This window comes from Cyprinodon tularosa, unplaced genomic scaffold (assembly GCF_016077235.1).
Source record: "Cyprinodon tularosa strain WSP-4 unplaced genomic scaffold, ASM1607723v1 ctg595, whole genome shotgun sequence".
NCBI classification, from domain to species: Eukaryota; Metazoa; Chordata; class Actinopteri; order Cyprinodontiformes; family Cyprinodontidae; genus Cyprinodon; species Cyprinodon tularosa.
The window spans coordinates 129,569-157,482 of NW_024039335.1; the positions used below are offsets into that span (position 1 = coordinate 129,569).

General features: G+C 40.0%; 2 protein-coding genes across 4 annotated transcripts; one reads left to right on the plus strand and one right to left on the minus strand.

The window, feature by feature from the left end:
- Positions 1-370: 370 nt before the first annotated feature.
- On the minus strand, positions 371-12,052 carry dapk2a (death-associated protein kinase 2a). Of its 3 annotated transcripts, none has more exons than XM_038306853.1 (10): positions 11,863-12,052; positions 11,696-11,766; positions 7,996-8,217; positions 6,809-6,947; positions 5,375-5,504; positions 2,434-2,509; positions 2,189-2,341; positions 2,075-2,120; positions 610-1,274; positions 371-530 (listed from the first exon to the last, which is right to left on the minus strand). In XM_038306853.1, exons 2-9 carry the CDS (start codon positions 11,755-11,757, stop codon positions 618-620), a joined length of 1,485 nt encoding a protein of 494 aa, XP_038162781.1. In that variant the 5' UTR covers positions 11,758-11,766; positions 11,863-12,052; the 3' UTR covers positions 371-530; positions 610-617. The 3 variants fall into 3 exon arrangements, with proteins under 3 accessions (XP_038162781.1, XP_038162783.1, XP_038162780.1); XM_038306855.1 differs by having other exon boundaries at positions 371-533; XM_038306852.1 differs by having other exon boundaries at positions 371-1,274; positions 11,863-12,051.
- A 3,897-nt stretch (positions 12,053-15,949) lies between these two features.
- si:ch211-112g6.4 (SH2 domain-containing protein 7) lies at positions 15,950-27,320 on the plus strand. Its single transcript, XM_038306874.1, has 6 exons — positions 15,950-16,148; positions 18,219-18,308; positions 18,388-18,553; positions 22,830-23,054; positions 25,943-26,623; positions 26,710-27,320. The coding sequence occupies exons 1-6, from the start codon at positions 15,997-15,999 to the stop codon at positions 26,752-26,754; spliced, it is 1,359 nt and encodes a 452-aa protein (XP_038162802.1). The 5' UTR covers positions 15,950-15,996; the 3' UTR covers positions 26,755-27,320.
- Positions 27,321-27,914: the final 594 nt, after the last annotated feature.

The window sequence follows — 27,914 nt, forward strand, 5'->3', positions numbered from 1 at the left end:
TTCAAATCCCTTTAAATAGAACTCAACTCAATGTTTCTACTGCATTTGCAGCGTACTCTTATGATCATTGATAAACTTTATAAATGCAAATGTTTATTTCACTGCTGTAAGCTACTCATTCACTTTTAAAAAGCTGTATGCATCGAAATTTCATTTTGTATACACTGTATATAAGAGATAACGATAAAGTTTTAGTGGAGAGGAGGCAGGACATGAGGATGGAAAAGGGAAAAGATTAGGAGGAAGGAAGGACGAAAGGGAAGGAAGGAGGAGGAATCAGGACAGACAGCAGGATACGGTTAAACAGTAGGATAAAATAGGACTAAAATTGTCTAAATAAATATATTTTCCAGACCCTAACTTTGTTTTCCCCCTACATTAATCAAATTCCAGTTTCAAGACTGTGTTAGAACCCTCAGCTGGAACCAGGAACCATCAGCTGGAGTTTGAAGCATGCTCAGACCAGACCTCTCTGTCTGGTGTGACGACGTCCCCGAGAGCATCCATGTCCGGCCGCCGTCGCCTCCCGTCTGCTTTGAGATAAGGAAAATAAACACCTGTGATGGAGTGAGAAGACGGCTTGTGAGTTTGTGTGTCCTGAGTCTGGACCTGGGTTCTTAGCGCTGCTGTCCGGTCTCTGTGAAGTCCAGGTTGATTCCTGACAGCAGTTCTCCTCCACAGGAGCGGTTCAGCAGCTCCTTCAGAGCTTCGTTCACATCGTTGTTGAAGACGGTGGTGAAGCTACAGCTGGGATACCCTCCACCTCCTCCGTCCACGGGAAGCGAGCCCACCACCTCCTGTACCCACTGCAGCTCGTTGCTTAGCTCCAGCCGCAGCGCATCGAAGTGATCTTGCCTCTCCTGGAAGCGCTCGCTGACAGCGGCGAGGCTGCAGCTGAACGTCTGCATGTCGTCCTGCAGGGTCCTCTTAGATGCCTCTACCTTCCTGAACTCGTAGCGGATCTGGGAGAGCTCATGTCGGACGGCCTCGCTCTCTTCCTTATACCAGGCTTCCTTCTCATTGTATATAGAGACCAAGGCATCAATGTCCTCCTGCAAAGAGTCATGGGCCTCCGCCAGGCTGGAGAACGAGCTCTCCATCTGGTCGATGTCCTCCACCACCTGAGCAAAGCGCTCAAAATTCACGTAGGTGTTGTTGGGCGGCATGCTGGAGTGGGACTTGATGGTGTATTCCCTCAGACGTTTGGTCTTCAGCTGGCGGCGCTCCCGTCTCTTTGGCTCCGTGGCTTTATTTTCCTCTCTGAGCTCATTGGACTGAAGGGTTGAAAAGCAGAAACGTTCAGAGAACAGACATTAAGTGGGTTTACAAGCTCCTGGAAATGGGAATGATTTCGTTAAATGTTTACCACCAAACCCAAAAATGCCCTCCTGGAATATCAAACCTTCTCATGGCTCAAAAGAGTTTGATCCTCAGGAAGTCTCAAGCAGACTGGCCATTTTTCAAAATAAAACATCTGAATTATAAAGTAGAGAGGAGATATAGTTGCCTTTTGTATCTCTGCTTCTTTTTCTATGTCTGCTTCTGTCTCCTTGAACCCCAGTCGGCCTCAGCAGATGGCCGCTCACACTGAGCCTGGTTCTGCTGGAGGTTTCTTCCTGTTAAAAGGGATTTTTTCCTCTCCACTGTCGCTACAAGCATGCTTAGTGTGAGGGATTGCCTTCAAGTCAATGAAATCAACTGGTTTTCCTTAAAAAACTTGAATCAATTTGACTGTATGATCTGATTGAACTATAAAGTGCCTTGAGATGACATGTGTTGTGAATTGGCATCCTCATCATCAGACCACCAATCAATGTTGGGTTGTTCTTGTTGGAACCGGTTCACCGGTTGCTGGACCTTGAAGTAGTTCATGTCAGTCTGAAGATCTGTTTGACTTTGGGAGAAGTGGGAACAGCTGCCACTAACGCTGACTCCAAATATTCATCTGAGAAAGTTTCTCTGCCTGTTCTGTCATTTATCCAAAAAAAAGTCCAAAAAAGTCCCAAAAAAAAACTCTAAAAGGGCTTCAGGAACCCTGGAAAACTGTAAATCTCCTGATTGAACCATTCCTTACCTTGATCCATGGGTGACTGAGAGCATCCTGAATGCTTAATCTTTTCCTGGGAGACAAACGGAATAATGAGCACCTCAGATCATCATCATGTGGGGAGATCAAACTTCACTCTACCTCTTATCTTTCTCCAGCAGCTGGCTGATGAACTTCTTGGCCAGGTCACTGGTGTGACCAAAGAACTCCTCGTCAAACTCATAGTTCACAGCAGAGATGTTCCTCAGCGTGTCCTGCTTGGTTTCCCCCAGGAACGGGGACGCCCCACTCAGCCTGGAAAGGAACAACCATTACTGTCCTGTTCGCTCACTGAGGTTCGGCAGCAGTTACACAAGTTCTGTTCATGATGTTTGTGGTTCACTTGCAGGATGTATGTGATCACCCCAATGCTCCACATGTCTGCCTCCAACCCCAGCGGCTCATAGTTCACAATCTCTGGAGCTGAAAGAGCAGAGACACAGAAATAGGAGCAGACTAACTTTTAATGGCAGCCTGTTACCTCCCAGTCTGATGGTTGAAGCAGAAGAACCAACAACACATTGGATGCTGGAACTGCTTTATCCAGAGACTTATTATTTAGTTGAACTGTTGAGAAAACTCTAAATCATGTCATAGGCTCTCCATCACACTGATAACGCCAAACCAAAAAACGGCATATTTGCATATATATTTAATGCTTTGAACTTCCATATCAATGCAGGATTTTTTTGGCACCATATTTTTTTTCTCTCTCACACTGTTTACATTTGATCACTGCTGCACTTTAAGGAATCGAAATGACATGAAAGCTGTGCAAAACCAAACTTTGTTTTGTACTGTATGCACTCTGTATAGAAGCCATTTGTAGTTCTGGTTTGGTTAGGTGGCGGTATTTAGTTTGCATGTGAATTGTTTCTCTGACCTTTTTTCATGCTCTACGCTCTGTGTATACAAATGACAATAAACTTATATTAGTATAAGTCTAAGTTTAATAATAAATCTTCCTCATGCTCCAGGGTTACATGTTGAGTACCACAGGGATCAATGCTATGACCAGTTCTCTTTACTTTATATATGCTCCCAATCGGTAGAATTATTAGACAGCATGGGATTAGATTCCAATGTTATGCTGATGATACCCAGCTATATCTGTCTATAAATCCAGATGAAGCTAACCCATTACATAGATTACAGGCATGTCTTGAAGACATAAAAACCTGGATGACTCTTAACTTTCTGCTCTTAAATGCAGACAAAACAGAAGTTATAGTCTTTGGACCAGAGTCTTTGAAAAAGAAGCTGTCAGTCACTTTATTTAGATGGGATTAAACTGATCTCAGATAATAAAGTAAAAGATATTGGTGTTGTTTTTGATAAGGAATTTTCATTTAAATCCCATATCAAAGAGGTTTCTAGAATTTCCTTGTTTGATCTGCAGAATATTGCAAGTGTTAGTAACCAAAGCCAGTAAAACCGCATTATAGAAGTCTTGGCTATGGTTGTCGTGTGATGCTGGAAGATAGATCGGTTAATCCACAATGTGTATGCGTATTGTGTTTCTCATTTGAGACACACATGGTGCTGTCCTCGCCCTGAGTTTTTCCCCAATTTTTCAGCAGGCTAGACAGCCAGACAATGACGCTCCAATAACCAAACTTCTTTCTCTTTTCACTTGTTTATTGAAGAGTGGCCTCTGACCACTGCCATCACTTTAACAATCGTAAAATGTAACATACAAACATTACAAAGTCAATCACTCTTGCTGCAAGTTAAATAAAGCATTTTCCATAAATAACTCTAGTATACAATTATTCACACCATTTACATGTGCCAAAAAACAGTTGTTTTCAAAATAAAAGATAGCAACCAGCTCATTTCCCAAAGTGCTTGGTGCTGCATTCCACCATCTTGAATCTACACCTTCCTTTAACGTCAACAAATAATGTAGTATATTATCCAGCAGGGGGCGCCCTAGTGCGGTTTTCAATCAAAGAGGCAGCACACACATGTTTGACTGTGCTTCTATTTTTTATTTTTTTATTTTTTTGGGGGGGGGGGGGGGGGGGGGGGGGGGGGGGGGGGGCCGAAAATCGTCACCAGTCCAAGCCTGGTTCCTGCCGTCAATTACCAGCATAGATAATAGAGTTGGGTCTTTTCAGTGCTTAGTCCTGTTTCTCTAAGCAATGGGTTCAGCTTTTACCTTGACTAAATGTAGGTGCTCTGTTTCATCATTTTTGACAAAAAAAAAAAAACAGTTTGGGGCTCATCTGTTTAACTCTGTCTTTGCTAGAGGAGCTACTCATGGAGCCAGTCGGCCTCAGCAGAAAGTAGCTCACACTGAGCCTGGTTCTACTGGAGGTTTCTTCTTGTTGAAAGTGAGTTTTTCCTTTCCACTGTTGTTTCATCCATGCTTGGTTTGAATGATTGCTTAGGAGTCCGTGATGCGTGAAAGCAAACCTTTTAGTCGAGCTAAGGAAACAATGATTTGATGCAATCAGCTGGTTTTCCTTAGATAGAAATCTTTCCAACCAATCTCACTGAAGGCTCTGATTGAATTATCTCTGTAAATTGCATTAAGACAACATGTTGGATCACTGCCATAGAAATAAACTGAATTAAATTTAATTTAAGTCTAAAGTTCTCAGGTATCCCTCTCATGAGAAGTTTAAAAGTAAACACATTTGTCCTTTTGTCTTCTTTCTAAATGTGCAGAGATCGTTCTGACCCGATGTTCTGCTTCTTTAACTCCGTCATTGCAGCTGTGATAATCAGAAGAGGTTGGGGTTTTTTTCTACAGCTGGTATATTTAGGAGTTCCTTCCACTTGTTTGTCAAATTAAAAAGCGAAACTAGAAGAATTTGCATTTCCTGTAAAAATGCGATTTGAATGCAATAAGAAGAAATTGACCAAGTAAACTGCAGACAATGCTGTAGATGTAGTAAATGAGCAGAAAAATTAAAAAAAGCAAAACCAAAATCTGAAACAGCTAAACAAATGTTATCTAAATAAATCATTGGTGTTGAAGGGTAAAAAATTGCATAAACTTAAAAAGGTAGGGAAACTCAAAATGAAGCTAAAAAGAGGAAAATAAATTCAATTTGGTGTAACACAGCCTGGTTAATGACCAGTAGAGGCAGAGCTGTCATTAACCAGGCTGGAAGAGATTCAGTAATCAAACAGAGAGCCGGACAGAGTCTGAGGACTTTCCTCCTGAGCTCAGGAACGGCTTTAAGTTGGACCTCTGAGTCTGACAGGAATCTACTCTTCATTGATTCTTCTCTATTCTGCACACAATCCGGGAGAAAAATAAATAAATAAACTTCTCACCTACAAACTCCGGCGTTCCAAAGATGTTCTTGAACTCCACTCCGGCTTCGATGGTGTGGGCAAGGCCAAAATCGATGAGTTTGATCCTGGGCAGCGCCACGTTCTTCTCCAGAAGCATGATGTTCTCAGGCTGCAGAGACAGGAAGGATATTCCAGAATAGAGTCGCACGGTCCGAAGATTTCTCATTCATTGTTCACTAAAAAACAAAATAATCCAAGACTTCCAACTCACCAGAGAAGCCTTGAAGAGGTTCTAAAGGTTAATAAACTGGAACTATTCTGGAAATCCTCTTCCTGATCAAGGAAAGGTTATCCATCCATCCATCCTTCCTTCCTTCCTTCCTTCCTTCCTTCCTTCCTTCCTTCCTTCCTTCCTTCCTTCCTTCCTTCCTTCCTTCCTTCCTTCCTTCCTTCCTTCCTTCCTTCCTTCCTTCCTTCCTTCCTTCCTTCCTTCCTTCCTTTCATCCACCCACCCATCCATCCTTTCTTTCTTTCTTTCTTTCTTTCTTTCTTTCTTTCTTTCTTTCTTTCTTTCTTTCTTTCTTTCTTTCTTTCTTTCTTTCTTTCTTTCTTTCTTTCTTTCTTTCTCTTTCTTTCTTTCTTTCTTTCTTTCTTCCATCCATCCATCCATCCATCAACCATCCATCCATCCATCAACCATCCATCATCCATCCATCCATCCATCCATCCATGGATGAAGTCTCATGATGACTTTTAATCCTATTTTTTATTTTATTTATTTTCCTTGGGATCACCAAAGTATGTTTAAATTAAAGAATGATGGAATTAATGGAGGAATTATGTTTTCTTAAGCAAAATAAACTGTCTTTTCTGTATTATTTCTATATATATATATTCTATATATTTCTATATTATTGCCAGTTTGATGAAAACATTTATAGAATAAAAGTCCTTTGATAGACCATCATCATCATCATCATCATCTGTGATTCTATGTCACAGGCTAAATGTTCTGAAAGTAATGAATGTTTTATTAAAAAAGAGAGAAATGGGAAAAATTGAGTTGAACAAAGAGTCAGTTTTTAATGATTGTGGTAAGTAGAAACAACCATCTGTTTAAATAGAAATGAGGTTAAGTCTGATTTTACAGTTTGTTGGATTTTAATCAGTTTTAGATTTTCACTTTAGTCTTGGTTTTTGGATCAGTACATTTCAAGCTCTCTAAATATGTTATATTTTCTCTGTTGTTTCTTAGAATAGAAAAATCCTTTGTTTCTCCCTCAGTGGGAGAACTTCATGTTGTCTAAAACCAGTGTTTGTTCCTAATGTATTGTGTCTGCGGAGAAAACGCTGAATCATAATGACGAGCTGAGACAGGACAGCAGGTCCTGAGGTCAAAGCATGACCCTTCAGTGTGACCATACCTCCTGCGTCTGGAAGGAACAGGAGGAAACGGGTCAAGTCGAGGCAAACCTTCAAGTCAAAGTGGGCGATCTTCCTGGTGTGGAGGTAATTCACTCCTTCCAGGATCTGCTTGATGAACTGGGTGGCTTCCTCCTCGCTTAGAGACTCTTTCTGGGCCAGGAAGTCAAAGAGCTCACCGCCAGAGACCCTGAAACACAAACACATCTTACCAGAATGGGTCATTCTGCAGAACTTGAGCTCAGCTGCTGCGGACCTACAGCACATGTTGCTCAAAGCAAAGAAATAAACTGTTCAACCTCTCATCTCTTCATCAGAACAGCTAACTGAAAAACCTAATTTGTGGCTAAACTCCGCCCTCTGGTGGCGCCTTTAGAGAAGTCCTGTTCTCAGCATTTCTTTCTCTCCAAATTTTTCAATGAACTTACACTACCATTCAAAAGTTTAGGGTCACATTGAAATGTCCTTATTTTTGAAGGAAAACCACTTTTCAATGAAGGTAACTTTAAACTAATCTTAACTTTAAAGAAATACACTCTATACATTGCTAATGTGGTACATTGCTAGCTGCAAAATGGTTTTTGGTGCAATATCTACATAGGTGTATAGAGGCCCATTTCCAGCAACTATCACTCCAGTATTCTAATGGTACAATGTGTTTGCTGATTGGCTCAGAAGGCTAATTGATGATTAGAAAACCCTTGTGCAATCATGTTCACACATCTGAAAACAGTTTAGCTCGTTACAGAAGGTAAAAAACGTACCCTCTTTTGAGCAGATTGAGTTTCTGAAGCATCACATTTGTGGGGTCAATTAAACGCTCAAAATGGCCAGAAAAAGAGAACTTTCATCTGAAACTCGACAGTCTATTCTTGTTCTTAGAAATGAAGGCTATTCCATACGAGAAATTGCTAAGAAATTGAAGATTTCCTACAAAGGTGTGTACTACTCCCTTCAGAGGACAGCACAAACAGGCTACTGCGGGTACTATTTAATAAAGATGCCAGTATGGGACCTGTGAGGCGTCTGTTTCTCAAACTAGAGACTCTAATGTACTTAACTTCTTGCTCAGTTGTGCAACGCGGCCTCCCACTTCTTTTTCTACTCTGGTTAGAGCCTGTTTGTGCTGTCCTCTGAAGGGAGTAGTACACACCGTTGTAGGAAATCTTCAATTTCTTAGTAATTTCTCAGTTGCCTAGACTGAACTTTTTAAGCAGTGATGGTTTGGTGTCACTCACAGCTCCAGCATGAGCACCACATCGGTTCGGTTCTCGTAGACGTCGTGCAGAGTGACGATGTTTGGGTGCTGGATCTGCTGCAGGATGGTCACCTCCCGCTCGATCTCCTCCCTCCGGACCCCTCGGGAGCTCGCCATGCTCTGCCGCTTCTTGATGAACTTGGCAGCATACTCCAGCCCGGAGCTTCTCTCTCTGCATTGCTTCACGATGGCAAACTGCCCACTGAAACGCAGACATGGGAGGACTGAAGCCAAACCATTAAGGTACTGTAGGAATGGTGTGATGATCAGGTGCAGCTTTTCTATTAAATAAAAACAAGACAACTCAACATTTCTACTCAATCAAAAACACTGAGTAAGATCAACTTAACAAAAATGTAACCTGACTAGGCCTGCTTTGTTGTTTCTAAGTTCCTGTTATAGGAAGATTGAGTCTGACTTTAATCAGCCATTTTCAGCAAGAAAACAATCCACTGGAATTTGTTTCCAAGTTTGAAGACGTTCCAAGTTCCACGTTTTCAAAACTACTGTATAAAACCTCAAACTCAACACTATTCCTGACATTTGAATTGAAAAAACTTCCTGGATGGGAAGCGAAATAACTTGGAAACAAAGTCGAGTGGATTGTTTTTATTTTTCCTTTTTTGGAATGACTATGAGCTAGATGACTCAGAATCTTCACTAGCATTTTCAGCAAGCTTTCACACTGCCTTTTAAAAGGGTCCATCATCTTTCACAGAGGAAAGATCTTGGACCTACAGCAGACCTAACAAGAAACGGATGTGCACCTACACTGATGAGGAAATCGTTGAGCAGAGAAGCAGCCAGCAATGAAAACTCTAAAGAAACCAACAGCTCAGGTGAGAAAATCTGCATGAAGTACATCTGTTAGCCATTGGCCAAGTGAATAATGACTTTAAAGAAGTGGAGTGATGACTCTGGTCTGTTTGTATATTGCTCTCTGGCTGATAAACTGTGCCTGATTATTAAAAGCCATTGTGTGATTTAATTTACAGCGTTTCTTCTTTGCCTGACTGATAAAATTTTTCCTCTTGGATTTCCTTGTTGTGCCTTCCATATGTAGGATAATCTTCTCTGGATATAGACCTAGTTTCTGCTGCCATTTGTCTCGCCCCTGCATGTATCGGCTTTAATCTGCCTCCCTGTGTTTGACCTCTTTCCTGACGATTCAAGCCTGAAGCTCTGATCATGTCTCCCAGTTTGGCTTTCATGGCTTTGAAAAAGTTTTGGTTTCCTGATCACTGATTTCTGCCAACCTCTTGGATACGTAAACCTCAAGATATCCCTGTATGTTCTGATTGTGGCTCAGTTGGATCCAACCCTCATGCCAAACCAAGATTTACTTTGACAGCCTTTTAGTTCCACAGTGACATCACCCTGCTGTCACCAGGCTGCTACACTATCCCTGATTCTGAGGTCAGACCCTTTTTCAACTTTACCTCATCCACAGGTTGCTGCACAGGTTCCTCACTAACTTTTCTCTGCCCCTTCAGAGGTTACTGATCCCTCTGCTGCTGTCCTACAAACACATATTTTAATCCAACTTCAAACATCAATCGGTTTTGTCTGTCTGAACTCTTGGGTCTGCATTTGAATCTGTTAGAGGCAAGAAAAAAGCCAGAAGCAGCCTTGTTTTTATATGTACCGTGTAGTTGAAAGTGCCAACAACTGGAAGAAAGTGCTGGGATTAAAAGAAAAATAAAAGACTTTCAGCATGCTTGCAAAACTCTCTGTGGCACATGATCTCCCTGGTTAAACATGGTGGTGGCAGCATCATGCTGTTAGGAAGCTTTTCCATCAGCACAGAAATTATGCAAAGATCTGGGGAAAGACACAAGATCTTAGAAGACTTTTACCTCCTGAATGATCAGTAATATGTGGTTTAAGAACACAGATATAAACATTTCCAGAATGTTAAAGTATCACTAGAACTGACCCTGACAAAAAGATTAGATCACCTGTTACTCAAAGTATCTAAACTAGCAGTAAGGGCCTGAAGGGGGCACTCTATACAGGAAAAACGCTCCCTGTTTGTCTCATTGCTTCTCACTTCTCTTTCTAGTGCTACAAACAGTCAGCCAGGCATCAGCCTGAAACGCATGAACACAACACACAAAGAAAACATGCAAAAAAGCCACGGGTGACTGTTTAACCCAGTTCTAAGGCTGCTTCCTCTACCCCAGTTGAAGAGTTACTGTAGTAACCAAACACACTGATCTGCAGCCGCTCTGACAGAAACCTGCTGCTAAAGATAGAAGAGGTCTTTAAAAAGCAGCTCGACATGCAGGGCATTCGTCAGGGACAGAGCAACACATGCAGCTGCTGTCTGTCTGAGCATGAAGCGGAGCTGAAATGTCCAAAGATACAGGAACCTTTAGCAACATGGAGTCAATACTGAGTTTTCTGGTCCAGAGGTCAGATGGCAGCAGATGTTCTAAACCCACTTCAAATATTCTACTGTACATTATGTCAACCCCCCCCCCCCACCCCCCCTCCATGCATCTAAATGCTTCACATATTTAATCAAACAAAGAAGTTTACTGCAATAACCTGTTTCGTCACGACAGTGAAAGCTGCATCACTCTCAGCTGTGTTTGGAAGGATTTAAAAAGCTGCAGAAAAAATATAGCCCCCAGATAACATTGAAAATCAATGAAAGCCTTCAGAGGAAATAAGAGGAAAACTGGAAACAGAGTCAGGATACCTGGAGGAGACTGCTACAAAGAAGAACATCGTCAACATTTCTGCATCCAGAACCATTAGCAGCTGGTAGAGCCTAAATGACAACCTTTATCCATCTAACGCTGAAAGATCAGGTCGTCAGATGTTTGGTGACGAAGGATTTATTTTGATTTAACCAGCTCTGGTGGTGGGAGGTTGTATCATAGTATGGGCTTCTGTGATGTAGAAAAGTCCAGATTTTAGAGCAACATCTGCTGCCTTTAAGACCTCATCTTTTCCAGGGGTGCCCTTTGAATGTCTCATTGAGGCTATGGAATGCATATTTTAAAGGCCTGGCTGAGGAAGAGGAGGGTACAATCCCTGGGCTGGTAACTGATTTCCAACACAGGATGCTGGATAAATAGGAAACCAGAAAGAGACAGAGACAAAGCTCTGTTGGACACCTGCAGTTCTCCATGGCTCTCCATGATCCCGCTGGAATGGATTTAATTGTTGGGAGAATGAAAGTGAATATTGCATAATAAAAACTGTTAGTGAGGAACATATTTGGATGCAGGTGTGTTATAATTTGAATAATGTGGACATTATTTATTATATATGGCTTTCCGTGTGAATAGGTGGATAGAAAAATAGTTAAAATGTCGAAAATATCCCAGATTTTTGTTATTTTAATATAAGTAAAACTTTTTAAGGGACATTTTATCCCATTTTGTTTCTGTAATTGACATTTATTCATGCCTTGCACTGTTTTTGCACATCACTATCACTATACACACACACATATATATATATATATATATATATATATATATATATATATATATATATATCCTCCGGGATTATTAAAGTATGTCTGATTCTGATCAATCCTAATTCCAGTTGCAGACGCAGCAGCAAACCAAACCATGCTGTCAGTTAAATCTATTCTAATCGATTGAAACAGTCAATCCTCAGCAGCTTTTTCCTCCTGCAGAAATCAGATAAAGTGATAATGATACCTGCCCAGTTCATCTCCAATGTCATAGAAATCCTCCACATTCTGCTGCTTGAATAAATCCATGTCTGCGCTCTGAAATTAGGAAAAGTTTCACTCATTATTCCTGCAGAACATGAATCCAAACAAACACAAGCTGGGAGATTAGTTAATTTTTATAAACTTTTTTACCTTTTCTTTAGAGAAACAACTTCATGGGATCATGGTGCTCCGCGTTTCCTCTGCTCTGCTGCAAACATGAAGACTGAAGCTGCTTCAAACCTCTGACCCATTAACTGAAGCTCTGCGGTCACTTCTCAGGGATAAAAGGAGGAAACCTTACATTTGAAAGGTAGAGCTTTTCCTTCGACGCCGAATTGATTCAAAAATCAAAGAGATCAATAATCTTTGTGGGGTAAAATATTTACTTCATAAAAAATAGCAAAACAACGAAGGGTATCTTAATTTGGATTATTGTGAATCAGGTTTGGCTGCTGGTGTTAACAGCGCAGCAGCTGACGGATTGAAATCTATTTATAAATCTAGGATGTTTTTCTCAAAACATTTTACATAATTGAAGAGTTTTTACTAATTTTCCTACTGAAACCTACAGAAGATAAGTAGGAACACAAGGAAATAATTAGCGATAAAAATATATTTCTCTTTCTTTTGAAAGCGAGCCTACGAGCCTTATCCAATATGGAAGAAAATCGTTACCCTATTTCAAATGAAAAAGCATTTTCAGAAATGCTTTTTCATTTTAAGAATGTGGATGCATTGTTTGACTCATAAATGAAATTAGTAATCAGTAATCCTGTTTACATTTTAATTTTATTCCTTAACACTGCTCATCCTTTTACATAATTAAAAAGAAAAATTTGAGATTTATTTTTCAAAATGTACCCCAGCAAATACATATCAAAATTCTATTTGAAATGTAAAGTTTGAAAACGAAAAAGCATTTCTGGAAATTTTAAGTATGTGGCAGCAGTACTTGACTCATAAATAAAATTAGTAATCAATCATCCCATTTGCATTTGCATTTTCTTCTTTAAGACATTTTATGCCATAATCAAAGAGAAAACACAGAGGACATCTGCCTGCAAAGTACTGTCCATAACTAAATAAAGACAAACTATACTTTCCTACATCCTTTGCTTACAAACCGATGCATATATTTAAACACCCGTAATTTCTAGATAAAAGGTATAGTGGATAAAATTCTTACAGTTTTGAGTTCTGGGGTGTAAATCTTTTCGATTGTCATTACTTACCTTATGTATCAATAAACATTCTGCATAGTATTGACATTTACAAGCACTAATATCTACATACATGGATTATTTGATACGTTTTTATTAAAATTGTTATTTATCTATGATTTCACTGAAGACTTGCAGAGACACATCATTTTCTCTTTACCCCGTAAAACACAAAATCTGTTTCTGCTTGAATTCTGTACTTATCATCTTTAATGTTAATATATTGATGTGTATAATTAACCACAAAAAATTAAAATGTTTTGAATATTCCACTTGAGAGTATTACTGCTGCCACCATCTGTATTAGAAGGGGAAAAAATGGTATGGGTGGCCACAGGGGTGGCCAATGATTGGCCACCCCTGTGGCCACCCATCTAGCTCCGTCCCTGTTTTAGAGGCAGAGAGATGGATGAACAGATGGAAGAATGATGATGGATGGATTCATGGATGGAAAGATGGATCAATTCCTCCTGGTATTCATATTTGTTACTATTCAACACATTAACAACAAATTTTTTTTTGCTCTGGAGCCTAAAGAAAGTTGTTTTACAGCTGAGATTTGATTCTGATATTAAATTTATTATGAGAAAAAAATTAAAAAAATACAGGAAAACTGGACGGTCTGCACCTTCAGGTTTGGCATCAGAATTACCACAAAAAAAAAAAAAAAAAAAAAAGCTCCTTGCTTGGGTTTAAAGTCAGGCTTTTGTCTCTTTAATGAAACTGGACTTCTGCTCAGTCTTTAACATGTCCATGGACGTCCTAAACCTTGGTATCAAAATCAGGTAAACAAAGATTGTGATGGTTGGAGAGCAGAGCCAAACTCTCACTCCCTGAACACAACTCTGGAAAAACAAATAAAGGTCTTTGATCTTTAAATTAAAGAAAGTGCATAAATAAGAGTGAAAAAGGCATTAGGTAGAAGAAAACTAAATCTATGAACATTTATGCAAAAATAAGCTAATATACTGAGCAACAGTGCTACATTGGATCCCCAGTTTGCAGCTGACTGCAAGTTTCCCAGAGAGAAGACGGCTTAGAACAGGGGTAACCAATTAAAAACCAGCAGGGTCGGAATAAATAAAATCAAAAACCAGTTAAGGTCTGGAGACATTTTTAATTGTAGTCTGTTACTTTAAACCAAAATTAACACTGAAATAAAATGCAGGTGTTTATGCATCAATGTTATACATTCAATTTCCAAATAAAAAAAATAGAACATTTTTCCACTTAAAAATCTAAAGTGTTTTTCAAGTAGAGAACTACGGAAGAGGATTAGGGCCAGTGGAAAAAAAAAATTGTTAACTGATTTTTAAATTTTATTTCAGTTTAACATGGGAAAAAAGTCAGAATTCTGAATTTAATCTCAGAATTCTGCCTTTTTTTATTGTCAGAATTAAGTCAGAATTCTGAGATTAAAGTCAGAATGTTAAATGTTAAACTGAAATAAAATAAAAAAATCAGTTAACTTTTTTTTTCAGTGGCCCTACTCCTCTTCCGTAGAGAACAATCGTTCAGTTTGGTATAAAGTAAAATTTCCTGATTCAGATATTTTATAAAACACCTGAATTGACCGTGTGGTCGGAAAATTTCGGTTTCTCTCTCTCACGTATTTAGTTCTGCTATTTATCCAGTGAAAAAAGTTTTCACTCAGTCTGTTTTACCTGCAGGACCACACAATACCCTGTGTGATGATGTTTGTAGACCAGACATTGCTTCTTCCCATAACAAACCAGATTCTTTCTCAAAGTTTATTCATAACATGTTACTGTTTAACCAAAGTGTCTGTAATTTGTTTTGACTCTGTCTACTTTTCCATTGTTGTAAGTAAGGGGGAACGAACGCTGCTCAGGCAGAACAGGGCTGAATGGGCCATTAGGGCTGTTTGGGGAACTCTTCTCTCTTTGCAAAGATTTGAATAAAATGCCGACTAAGTGAAATCCATCATTTATTTATTTTTTCTATCTTAATGAGAGCAGTGGGCTTTATGCTGCCCTGCAAGGCTTTAAACCTGGGTTTGGATGCAGACTAAGCCATTCTCAAGCACATATCAAGGTGCTCATTTTGAGCCTGGATCCATGTTTATTTTTTATTCTGTTTATGGTGGAGAATCCTGCTTCACAGCAGCATGTTGAGCCAAACATCCTCTAAATGTGCAGGGTCACCTTTGAGCACGCCATTTCACTTTTCTGTCACCAGTTCACTGCAGTTCTTCCAGCAGTCCACACTTTCTCTGCTCTCTTTTTCTCATCGTCTTCTCCTTCTTTCCCATCGCCCGGCTTGCCACAGGTTTGCCTGCTGTGTCTAAAAGTAGCAGAAGCAGCAACCCAGACTCATTGGCTACTTTGGTTCATGTGTAGCCTGGTGCCAGACACTTTGGAGGGCTTTACCGTATTAAGAGGAGGAGCGGCGCAAGTTAAGTTAGACACTGTTTTAAATCAGGTTGGGTCCGGATTGGCGAGCAGGTGGGTCCAGATCCGGAACGCGGTCCGCTAATCCTTGACCTCTGGCTTAGCATGTTTGGAAGATCTAAAGACACAATCTCTGCAGAATGTGAGAACATTCTCACTAAATCTGAGGTCCAGCAAACCAGCTAATGAAAAGCACCTCCTGAGTTAGAAAGGTCAAATGTTAGGTTTGAATTGAGAAAGCTTCCTGGAGGGGAAGCGAAACGTCTTCAAACCTTGGAAGCCAAGTCCAGTGGATTGTTTCAAAAAAAAAAACTTTCATGGAATGACTATGACCTGGATGACTGAGAATCTTCATCAGCTCATATGTTAGGTGTTTTTCTTTGCTTATGAAACAAAATGGTCACAACAAAGATTTCAGAATGTTTGTAGCCAATTAAAGATCAATCTGGAACTAGGAACTGGGAGATTAAAATGAAGCTGGCACCATGATGGGAGAAAGCAGTCAGCAGATAAGCTGAAACAATACCACCATTCATGTGGGAGTGACGTCCAACTGAAACAGTCAAATCAGCCTCCCATGCAGACTCATATGTCCCTGCAGATGAGCATGTTGCAGCACCTCTGCTCACTCAGCTCCTGACACGCCGTTGAGAATGGCGAAGAAGTCTACGGTCGACCTGCAGATGCTGGAGGCAGACGGAGGCCTGAAGGAGCTGGTGCTGAGGTGGTTCCGCGACACTCAGGCGCAGCTCATCCTGCAAAATGGAAACTTCCCCAACTGGTTCCAGGGCCTCGCTGCAAGAAAGTAAGCAACACAGAAAAGCTCTGCTGGTGAGCCGCTAGGAAGGAGGAACACAGGAACACTAGATTAATAAATGTTTAAACTGGTTTTTAAAGTTTCTGAGACAATTTGGTGGTGAAACGTTTGCTGTTGTAAAGGGTTAAAGTTATTTGTACCATAAGTCTGACAGTTTCAGTCACATGGTAACCGCTTTCTTTTCCGTAATTCATATCAGCAGATATGTTAAAGTTAACTATTGACCTTATAAATGACTCATTTAACAAGCAGGCTGTAGGTTCTTCTATTTATGGAACATTGAGGATTTAAGGAGAATCTTTGAGCATTTTATTCATAGATATGACATGAATCATGAATTTATAGATATAAATAAAATGGTGAAATATAAAACAAAAAGATTCTAAAGTGAAATTCACAAAAATTAAAGATGGACATCATAAGAAAAGCTGCAGATGAAAACTATGATCACATCTTAGTACAGCAGGAGTTAAAAGTGTATCACCTCTGTTTCTAAGGGAGATAAAGTCAGATGATAATGATCAATGTTTATCCTGTCACGACTTAGAACAGGGGACCAAGTATTTAAGGTAGACAGATTCAAACAGGGGTTATTTGAAAACTTCAGATCTGCAGGAGCAGATCTAAGGCGTCCAAGGCAGGGATCTCTGCAGAAAGAAAACACAGGTTAGTGACCACGTAAATCTGATGGAGGATAATTATGGATGTGTGAGTCACTAACCTGGTTTTTAAGTTCAGTCTGTAGCCAGAGGATCCAGCCGGTCAGCTGACATCAAGACGCGTCCGGCAACGCCCAGAGAGTGCAAGGTGGTGTAGTCCCAGAACACGAAGAACAAGAAGGAGATCAGATCTGAAGGAAGGCAGGATAATCCAGAGGGCGAAGCCAAAGCCAGTATCAAGAATGTATTCAAGATTCAGAAACAGGAGATCAAGGGTCCGAAGAGGTTCCAAATCATCCAGGGCATGACAGGAAGCAGTTCCTAGTTCAGCAAACAGTCATAATCCATGAGGAGTCCATTGACAGGTTACTCAAACAGATCGGACGGAAACAGACAGGCTCAGTGGCTGAAAGGCAGAACAGGTCAGAATCAGGTAATCTGAAAAACTAAGGTAATGCTGGAACACTCTCACCACTGGCTGTAGAATAATCTGGCACTGACGACTGGTTGGAGAGCTGGTTAAATACAAGCAGGATCAGGTGGATCAGATGAACAGTAATTAGAAAATGGGCAGAGTTAGGCAGGTTAATGAAATGATTAATCCAGCAAGTCATCAGTGCCAAGACCATGAAACATCCACTTCAAAGGAAAACAAATATAATTACAGTTTGCGTGCCAGGTCACATCACCATACAAAACTGATTCAGATTGATTATTTTCAGTAGACAAACCAGAACAGGGGCCAGGACCAGTTCTACGGGACCACTGGCCCCTGGAGGCCCCTCACCCATGTCAACAGCATTTTAATGAAGATCTGGACTTGGACTAGGCAATCTCAGTTCCTGGAATCTTTTAGCCAAATATGTTTTAGATCACCTGCTGTACTCGGGAAGGTGACTAGAAGCTTCAGATCAACTCTGACTCTAATGGACTTCAGGTAAAAGTGGGAATGGGCTTAGAATGATGAACAGGAACAGTTTCATCTCTGAGATCACTGTCTTTCTTTCCTGGTGCTGTGGTAAAACCCTCCTGCCTGCTACAAGCTGAATAAACTCACTTATGAGTAAAGCTTTGCAGCACCTGGTTGCTACTTTCTCTTTAGCAGAAGCTGTAAGCATTACAGACGGACTTCTTATTCACTGCTTCTGATGCCAAAGCTTTTACAATTGTTCCTCAGAATAAGGCCCTGTTCTTTTGGTAGTTTCTCTTCAACATGTTCAGTCCAACAGGGAGGAAGGAGACCTGTATGCCAGCTGCCAGAACATGTTTACTCCCTGAGAGTGACTGAAGTGTGAATGAGCGTTATCAGTGAGCCGTGCCTCCATGACGTGGCTGGGATATTTTTGAATCTAATTTGCCTGCAGGTCTGGTTAAGTGCTTCTTTCCCACTGTCCTGTAGGGAAGCAGAAGATGTACTGAGAGATAAAGCTCTGGGCTGCTTTCTCATCCGCCTCAGTGATAAAGCCATCGGCTACATCCTGTCCTACAAGTGAGGAACATAGTCTCTAAGTCTTTGTTGGAATGTTTCTCTCCCGTCTCTCTGATTTAATGATTGTCCTCCCACCCAGAGGCCATGACAGGTGTCGCCATTTTGTAATTTCCCAAAATCCAGACGGCCAGTTTGTGATATCTGGGGACTGTCAGCTGTTTGGCAGTCTGACTGAGCTGATAGAGCATTACAAGGTCAGCCCCATCCAGCCGTTTGGAGAGTACCTCACCTCCAGCTGCTGCCAGGTAGGACATCAAACTTTCTGGAAAATATAAGCTGAATTAAACCGGCTAGGAGCCATGTTATTAAGGGGGTTTTCATTCCTTGTTAAAATTAAATTACTTACGTAAAGGCAAAATGTTGAATCTTTTGTTTTATATTTGATTATTTAAATTACAAATGTGCAATTATTGGTTAGCCAGAGAGTTAAATAAATAATCTTAAAACAGAAAAGGGAATTCGGAGCCACATTAGCAACAAAGTAACAAAGTAAATATATATGATGTTAGTCTATGCATCAAGATCTTCTTTGCAAATATTTGAAGTTTTAACAAGCTTATGGCTTAATATAAAGAAAAATCATTGGTGTTATAATTTCAAACCATCCAGTATAATTTCAAACCATCCAGTTTTACAAAAGCTAACAACATTTACTTTGTCACTTTGATAAATTTATTTTTATAGTCAAAGACATATTTTCACAGAAAGTAGGATTATATCTTTAGATGTTTGATTGAATGTTTAGTATCTCATGCTGGTTTTAAAGCATATTAATGTAACACATATGTACCAAATAGGATCCAAAGCGTTGCATGAATTTAGCCTAATGAACCTTTAAAGACGATGCATAATTTATCTCTGACTGACAGAACTGACCTTGGCACCCGAATAGAGTTTAGTCATTCATAATTACTCTGGTTTAATTTTTTTTGAACAGCCAGGCTTTCTGTCATTCAGTGAACAAGAGATGCAGGTCAATCTTTTGTCTGAAGCATTTCGCTGAATAACTTGTCTGGTTCCTACATCGGACCAGTTTATTAAAATATATACTACTTCACTCTGATTTATTTTTTATTTTTGTAGAAAAATGAACCAGTTTAGTTTTTACACATGGAAAATGTCAGCCTTGTGTTAGGCGTGTGTGTTATGGTTTGGGTCCTTCAGATTGCAATAGATCAGCAATTTCATAGGACTCTGCCATCTTTCTAGTTATTTCTTAAGACCAGCTGCATCATGGTTGCATCCATGCAGGATAAATTAGGAAGCTACTGCCTTTTGCTGCATGAACATTTTCTAAAGTGAGAATTTAAAGTCTTATAAAGTTGTTGATAAATACTGACAGGGTCATCATAGTGGGGGATTTTAACATCCATGCTGACATTGAAGGTAAACGCTTAAGTGCAGCCTTGAATGCTGTCTTAGATGCTATTGGCTTTGTTCAAAATGTGAATAGTCCCATTTATTCTAATCTTCATACTTTGGATGAAGATGAACCAATTTTTTTCACATTCGCAGATCATTATCAGATAATGCAGTTATAAATTTTAAAGAAACCGTTTCACTTTCTCCCTCCTCTGTGTCGCTGAGCAGTGCTGCACAGGGCAACAGTTTAGTTTATTCCCCTTCACAGGTTGATGATTTTGTTGATGGGGTTGCTAGTTCTCTGCATACTGCCTTAGACAATGCTGCCCCTATGAGCAAGAAAAACCTTAAAAAACAGAAAGCTGGCTCCCTGGTTTATTGCAGAGCTGTGCACTCTGAAGCAAAATCCTAGGAAACTGGAGAGAAAATGGTGTTCTACATGCCTACGGGAATCCTACCTAGTCTGGAAAAATAGTTTACTGCTGTATAAGAGGACCCTTCGTAAAGCAAGTGTAGCATATTTCTCCTCATTAATAGAGGAGAATAGAGATAATCCTAGATTTCTTTTTAATACAGTTGCCAAACTCACCCAGAGCCATAGCTCTGTTGAACCGTCCATCCCACCTGCTCTAAGCAGTAATGAATTTATGGGATTCTTTATAAAAAGAGTGATTCTATTAAAAATTAGATCATTATTACTCCCCTAATTGTGATTGGTTTGTCTCTGGAAGGAGAGGTAGCATCTGAGGTAGCCATAGAATCTGAACTGGGTTTAGACTGCTTTGATCCAGTTGAACTTTCAGAGTTAGCAAAACTATTGTCTTCATCTAAGCCTTTAACTTGTATGTTAGATCCAGTTCCAACCAGGTTTTTTAAGAACGTATTACCTTTGATCTCCTCCTCCATTTTAGATGGGGTTAATCTATTCCTGTTACAGGGATATGTATCAAAGACTTTTAAGGTAGAATTTAACCATTACTTAAGAAAAAAAACTCTTGACCCAGATGACTTGACTTATATATAGACTTATATCCAATCTTTCTTCCTTATCTAAAATTCTTGAGAAAGTAGTTGCCACACAAGTTTGCGACCACTTACACCTTAATGAACTTTTTGAAGAGTTTCAGTCTGGCTTTAGAGCTCATCATAGCACTGAAACAGCTCTGGTGAAAGTCACTAATGATATTCTCATGGCCTCAGATAATGGACTTGTATCTGTGCTTGTCCTGTTGGATGTCAGTCCTGCATTTGATCCAGTTGATCATAGTATTCTTTTAGAAAGACTTGAATATTTTGCAGGAATTAAAGGAACAGCACTAGACTCCTTGAAATCATATCTATCTGACCTATTTCAGTTTGTTAACGTTAATGACAATTCTTCATGCTCAAAGGTTACCTGTGGAGTACCACAGGGATCAGTGCTAGGACCAATTCTCTTTACTAAATATATGCTCCCAAGCGGTAGAGTTATTAGACAGCATGATATTTATTTCCACTTTTATGCTGATGATACTCAGCTATATCTGTCTATAAATCCAGATGAACCTCATTACATAGATTACAGGCATGTCTGAAGACATAAAAATGCAGACAAAACAGAAATTATAGTCTTTGGATCAGAGTAAAAAAAGAAGCTGATTAGTCAGTCACTTTATTTGGATGGGATTAAACTGATCTCAGATAATAAAGTAAAAGATCTTGGTGTTATTTTTGATCAGGACCTGTCATTTAAATCCCATATCAAAGAGGTTTCTAGAATTTCATTCTTTCATCTGTGGAGTATTGCAAAAATTAGAAATATCCTGTCCAGGGGTGATGCTGAGAAACTAGTCCATGCATTTGTTACTTCAGGGTTGGACTATTGTAATTCTTTACTATCAGGAAGTCCACAAACTGTAGTTAAAAGTCTTCAGTTGATCCAAAATGCTGCAGCCAGAGTTCTCATGAAAATTTAAAAGAGAGATCATATCTCTCCTATCCTGGCTTCTCTTCATTGGCTTCCTGTTAAATCCAGAATAGAATTTAAAATCCTCCTTCTCACATATAAAGCCTTAAATGGCCAAGCTCCATCTGATATCAGAGACCTGATTGTTCCTTATGTTCCTAACAGAGCACTTCGCTCTCAATCTGCAGGTTTACTAGTGGTTCCTAGAATTTCTAAAAGTAGATTGGGAGGCAGATCTTTTAGTTATCAGGCTCCTCTCCTGTGGAACCAACTACCAGTTTTAGTCCGTGAGGCAGACACCCTGTCTACTTTTAAGGCTAGGCTTAAAACATTCCTTTTTGATAAAGCTTATAGTTAGAGTGGCTCAGGTTATCCTCTATAGTTATGCTGCTATAGGCTTAGGATGCTGGAGGACATAGGAACCCCTTTTCATTGTTCTGCTTCATTCTTTCTCTATTATCCCACTCTGCAGACTCTGTTAGTTCAATCTCTAGCATTCTGCTCTCTCTGCTTTTTCTTATCATACTAGTTTCATCTGGTCTGTGTCTTGTTTGGCTGTGACACCATCCTGGAGGGAAATATATACTGTATGTACTGCTGCCATCAAGACCTTTTAATATAGATGTCGGAGCTTGACCTGTTTTTCAGTGTAGTCCTGTTTCTTGGACTGTGACTAACTGGATGTGCTCTCTTTCATCCTCTGACATGGGAGCTGGCTCAGAGCTCATCTGCCTGGCTGTGTGTTTCCTGGACGGGGCCGCCTGTGGAGCTGGTTGACAGTTTCCTTTTTTATCTCTGCCTCTTCTTCTATGTCTGCTTTCACAGTGAGCCTGGTTCTGGTTCTGCTGGAGTTTTTTTCTTGTTCAATGAGAATTTTCCTCTCTTCTGTTGCTACAAGCATGCTTGGTGTGAGTAAAGAGTCAATGAGTCGATGCAATCAGCTGATTTTCCTTAGATAAAAAACTTTGAATCTATTTGACTGAATGATCTGGTTGAATGGTCCCTGTATAGTGACCTAAGATGACATGATGATAATTGGCGCTATAGAAATAAACTGAATTGAATTGAATTTCTGTGTGTTTTAGGAGCAAGATTGTTTAAGTTAATTGAAAAAAAAGCTTAATTTGATGAGAAAAATGTTTGTGATAAAGTTTATCCATGACGATGAACGGCCAGATAAAGGAGATCAAAGAAACAGATGCGCTCTTTTTCAGGACGATGATGAGGATCTGTACGACGTGGTCAATGCCAAGAAGAGTTTAGGGGTCAGTGTTCAAGCTCTGCGGACCCTGTGGGACCAGGTCGAACCCGAGAAGAAACACCGCTTTCAGCAGCATCGGAATGAGCCTTCTGCAGCACTGTTACCTTCACTGCCTCCAAAGTCCAGAAACAGGAAGCTGACAGGAACCGTGTCAGTGGACGCAACGTCCCTTTCCCAGGTCAGATGGAGACAGAAGCTTAACTTAATGTATTCAAAGCTGTAAAGCTAATCACTAGCTCCGCCTGGTCCCCGTTTACCTGATAAGAACATGGTCTGGATTAGTCTAACTCAGATAATCAGATAAATTCCAAAAGATAACATAAAGACAATGAATCACTAAGATAATAGTAAAAACACATTGAACGAGCTTAGCTGACTGAACAAACATCGGAAAAGTGGTAATAAGGCATCCTCGTTGTTCCTCCTCAAACAGGAAATGCTATTCAAATTTTCTCCCCTGTATTAAATCAAATATTAACAGTCCATTTAAAACAGATGTATTTATTGCTACTCATTTACATGAGTTTGAATTTACAAGAGAGCTCAGAGAGTATCTTTCTAGTTCTTTAAAATTGTGAATAAATATACAAAATTTTTAGAGAATAAATTTTTTTGAATATTGAATATTTGAGCTGCTGGTGTTGAATTCAGGTGAGTTCCTACAGGAAATAAACCTGTTATAAACCCAAAAAAACCAAAGCTAATGCAGTGATCTTAAGAATTGAGGCCATTCATAACACAAAGGCATTTTATGGAGACAATTTAATCAGATCATACAGACAGAAAAAAGGGAATCTTTCTAAGAACATCCATCTGATTGCATTGACTCCTCAGCTATGTCTACAGATTTGGAGACTGGTTTAACATATTTTTGTAATAAAAAGTAAAAAAGCAGATTGCGCCATTTTATAGAATAGACTAGACATTACACTCTCACCAATACAAAGCAACGAAATTTAGTTTGCATTGTAAATAAAAATATGATATATGTAATATTGTAAAATCCCTTTATTGTTCCACAATGGGGAAATTCTCTGCATTCTCTGCATTTGACCCAACCCTGTTGGGAGCAGTGGGTTGTCATTGTGTGGAGCCCAGAGAGCAGTGTGGGGTTAAGGGTCTTGCTCAGTAACCCAGAGTGGCAGTCTGTTGGGATCGAACCGGGTACTTACACCCTTCTCCAAGCACAGTGCACCGCTCTAACCACTAGGCCAACACTCACCCAAAAGTTGATTAGATTCTAAAGCTAAATAACAACAGCCTGATGGGTGGTCTTCTTCCATCCCAGACCTCACCAGGGCAGTTCAAAGACCAGGACTGTGACACTGAACTGGTCTACATTTGTCAAGACTTTTCATTTGGAATAAGATGAAAAAGAAACAGATTTTAGTTGATTTCTGCTTTTTCACCTTTGAACTTTACCAGCATGTGCTTGATGTGCAAAAATGAGTTACTGGGAACATGGGGAGGGGCTGGAATCTCAGTAACCTTTTGAATAGAAAGAGCAAGGAGATAATTACAGGAGCGTTAAGGGATCAACTACTAACCTAAAACCATTTGGCTCGTCTTTCACCCAATCTGACCACTGCAGATGCTTCAACACCGTGCTTTGGTCATCTCCCTCAACACCATGAGATAGACAAACAATTCCCTCTAAACCCAAGGTAGGTACCCAGACTAAAGGTGGTGATCGATGTTCCCATGAGACCAATGGCAGCAGAGGAGGTGTTGCTGATCCTCATTCCAGTTTTAACATATTTAGGCCCCGTCCACACGAAGACGAACCCTGGCCTAAACGCACAAATTTTTCACCAAACCAGCCTCTCATCCACACGAAGCCGGCGTTTTGGGGGTCTGTAAAAGATCTTTTTTTTATTCAGCCTTCAGAGTGGGAAGATTTCGAAACGCCGTTTTCGGCCGTTTTCGCGTTTCCATCTTTACGCTCTAACCGCATTTTTTTTTTTTTACACGCATGCGTCATAGCGTCGCCTCTAAACACGCATGCGCGACCAGTATCACAACAACAATGGCGCCGTTGCTGCTAATGCTACTCACCCTGCTGTCGGGCTTACAACAGAATCTTCTTCTTCTGGAATATCTCCAGGAAGAACAGAGCAATATCGACCACATAGTTCAGCACCTGAATTTGACTTAACCACGAAAATGGACCCGCAGGGCAACCATGTATAAATATTAGTGCGCATGCCCAACATTTCGTCGCTTATTTTTGCTTTGGCACCACAGCGCCACTTACAGGCCTGGCATACATTTTGCAGCGTTTTCATGCATTCGTGTGGACGGTCACATTTATTTTACGTCTCCGTCTTTACGGCAAACGTTTTGGAAAATATCAGCGTTTCGTGTTCGTTTTGACTTCGTGTGGACGGGGTCTTAGATAGAAATCAAGGACAACATCCTTTACAGAGATGGAGATTCATGCTGCCTCTCTCCAAGAAGTCGGGATTTCTGACGACTGAGTTGAAAATTTCAACTAGATAGGGTCTGAATGTCATATTTACAAGTCAGAAGGTCAGAGCTAAATGAATATTGTTTGGCTGTTACTCGCATCACCACTGCTTTGGTTTTATTGGCCATATAGGAACATTGAAGAACATGAGCGTCCACAAGTCATAAAGTGGAACACAAGGAAGATCACATCTCTCTGACTTCCCCTTCCAAGGACAAAGGGAAACAGCGTGTGTCCGACACCTCCTTAAACCTGACATGCTGCTCCATGTGGCTGTGCTACGGAATTCTGTCCATCAAAGTCAGAACAGAATCGGTGACAAAATATCTGTCATAGAGATCCACTCTGACCAGTTTCCAGTTTCCTGACCCATTCGTTTACAAAAACTGTGTGGGAGTTTAAAGACAGAACATATTTACTTGGTTCCATGTCTATGTTCTGCTGTTTGTTTTATGTTTTAATTGCTCACTTCTGGGGAAAATAAAGTGTTTGAATGGTCTCTTCATGGATGTTTAATGGTAGTTTAGAATTCACCGAATGGATGAAAAAATGTATCGATTAGAATTAAATAAAATAGTTTTTTCCTCTTTTATTTTCAGGCGCTTCCCCCGGTACCGAAAAGAGGAATGCCATTGGGTTTTTCTCTTAGTGGATCTCTACCAGACACGACGGTCCATCCAGTGGAAGTCCAGAACACCCCCAACAGAGTGCAGAGAATCAGCGGAAAGGCCAAACCAACCTCTAACAGAGACGCGTTGCTCCCAACAGACTCAAAGGATTCAGATCATTTTCACAAAGCAGATGTCTCCTGTGCTGAGCTGAATCAGGTAGAAAGCAGGAGCCAATCCCTGCCATATCTTGGCAACTATGACGATGAGGGAGAGGAGGAGGAGGAGGAAGAAGAAGAGGTAGACAAGCACTCCACTCACTTTAAAAGCCTCTCCATCACTACGTCCCTCCCACCAAAGAAGGTCACCTGCCAAACATACTCCCTCCACTCTCCCTCTCAAGCTACATCACATCAGAGCTCCAGGTCGGACTCAGAGAATGACAGCCAGGATCAGCTTAGATCCAACCCTCTGTACCAGTCCTCTGACCCCATTGTAGGAGCTCCAGGCCAGCAGGGAGACAACATGTACGCTGAGGTTTCTCAGGGGCCGAAGATGATGACAGATGACACCTATGAGCAGATTCCAGGCGACACCACCAGCCACAGCAACACGTACGAGTCGGTGGAAGACATGAAGAACAAGAAGCCCAAAAGCTCCTGGGGAAAAAATGTAAGAATGAAAAGAGCTAAATGTGTTGCTAATATTCTTGAAGGAAAAATCATGATTTTTTTTTTTTTTTATGTTTGTGTTTGCAGAACATTAAGTGGAAGAAATTCCGCCCTGATTACAAGAAGAAATAAATGGAGTTCCTCCGGGGAAAAAGAGAAAGGAACGTTTGTTGATGAGCTGTAACATAGGGACCTCACCTTCACCATAATCAAAGAGAATCCAAAGAGGCTTTTAAACACTCTGAGCTGAAATTAAGGCAATATACCATCTGCCAAGACCTCCGTCATTCCATGGAGCAAGACTCCATGATTAGGGATCCAACCATTGAATTGATTTGTGAATATTGAAGAGGTTAAAATGAAAGTAAACTCTTCATATGACTGAAACTGGATTACAAATCCAGAAAAAACAAAACAAAACAGAAACAAAAGACACGGAGAATAATATTAGAAGAACTAAACTTCTGCTGCTTGATTAGGGTGATTATAACAGCTTGGTTTGTTGTAAATACTGTGTTCCTATTAACAGGAAAAAACTGTCGAACATACACATATATTGGCACTATAGAAATCACTATAGAATATTTTGGATATTTTTCATGCTGAGACAGAAAAGCAACACTGGAAAAAATCAAAATCTAGATAAGTCATTTTTTCTTAAAATAAGTGCATTTGTTCTTAAATTGAGAAGATGAAAGAGACATTTTGCCAATGGAACAAGACTATTTAGATTTAAAATAAGAAAACATAATTGAATTGTCTTATTTAATGTGCATATTATCTAACTATCTTACTTTAAGAGTAAAAACAATCATTCCATTGGCAAATTATCTAATTTACCTACTCAAATCCAGGTTAAATACGCTTAATTTAGGAAATCTTTACTTATTTCTAGATCGTTTTTTCCAGTGAAGTCCAGTTAATCTGACACTAAGGTATCGACGCGATACACTGGAAAAAAAATCAAAATCTAGATAACTAATTTTTTATTAAAATAAGTTTGATTGTTCTTGGATTGAAGATGTAAAAGAGATATTTTTTTAATGGAACAAGACTATCTATACTTAAAGGAATAGTACACCCAAAACATGATTAGCCTTCATTTTCTACTCACCTCCATGCTGAACAACACTCTGGAGTACTTTTTTGATATCTCAAATGCATCTGGAGATCTGGGAGGCTTCTTGCTGTCTGCTGACATTCAAATAATGGAGGTCCATGGCGCCCGAGACAGAAAGGTCCATAAAAGTCCACAAAAACGTGTCAATATTCCTCCATACTGCTCGTCCAAT

Excerpts from the sequence above, each read along its gene's own strand:
- dapk2a (XM_038306853.1), bottom strand. The coding sequence starts at position 11,757 with ATGGATTTATTCAAGCAGCAGAATGTGGAGGATTTCTATGACATTGGA. Across the intron at positions 5,505-6,808 it reads TCGCCCACTTTGACTTGAAG|CCTGAGAACATCATGCTTCT; the intron begins GTTTGCCTCGAC and ends CTGTCTCTGCAG. Across the intron at positions 2,342-2,433 it reads GGGGTGATCACATACATCCT|GCTGAGTGGGGCGTCCCCGT; the intron begins GCAAGTGAACCA and ends GTTCCTTTCCAG.
- si:ch211-112g6.4 (XM_038306874.1), top strand. The coding sequence starts at position 15,997 with ATGGCGAAGAAGTCTACGGTCGACCTGCAGATGCTGGAGGCAGACGGA. Across the intron at positions 16,149-18,218 it reads CAGGGCCTCGCTGCAAGAAA|GGAAGCAGAAGATGTACTGA; the intron begins GTAAGCAACACA and ends ACTGTCCTGTAG. Across the intron at positions 26,624-26,709 it reads AAAGCTCCTGGGGAAAAAAT|AACATTAAGTGGAAGAAATT; the intron begins GTAAGAATGAAA and ends TTGTGTTTGCAG.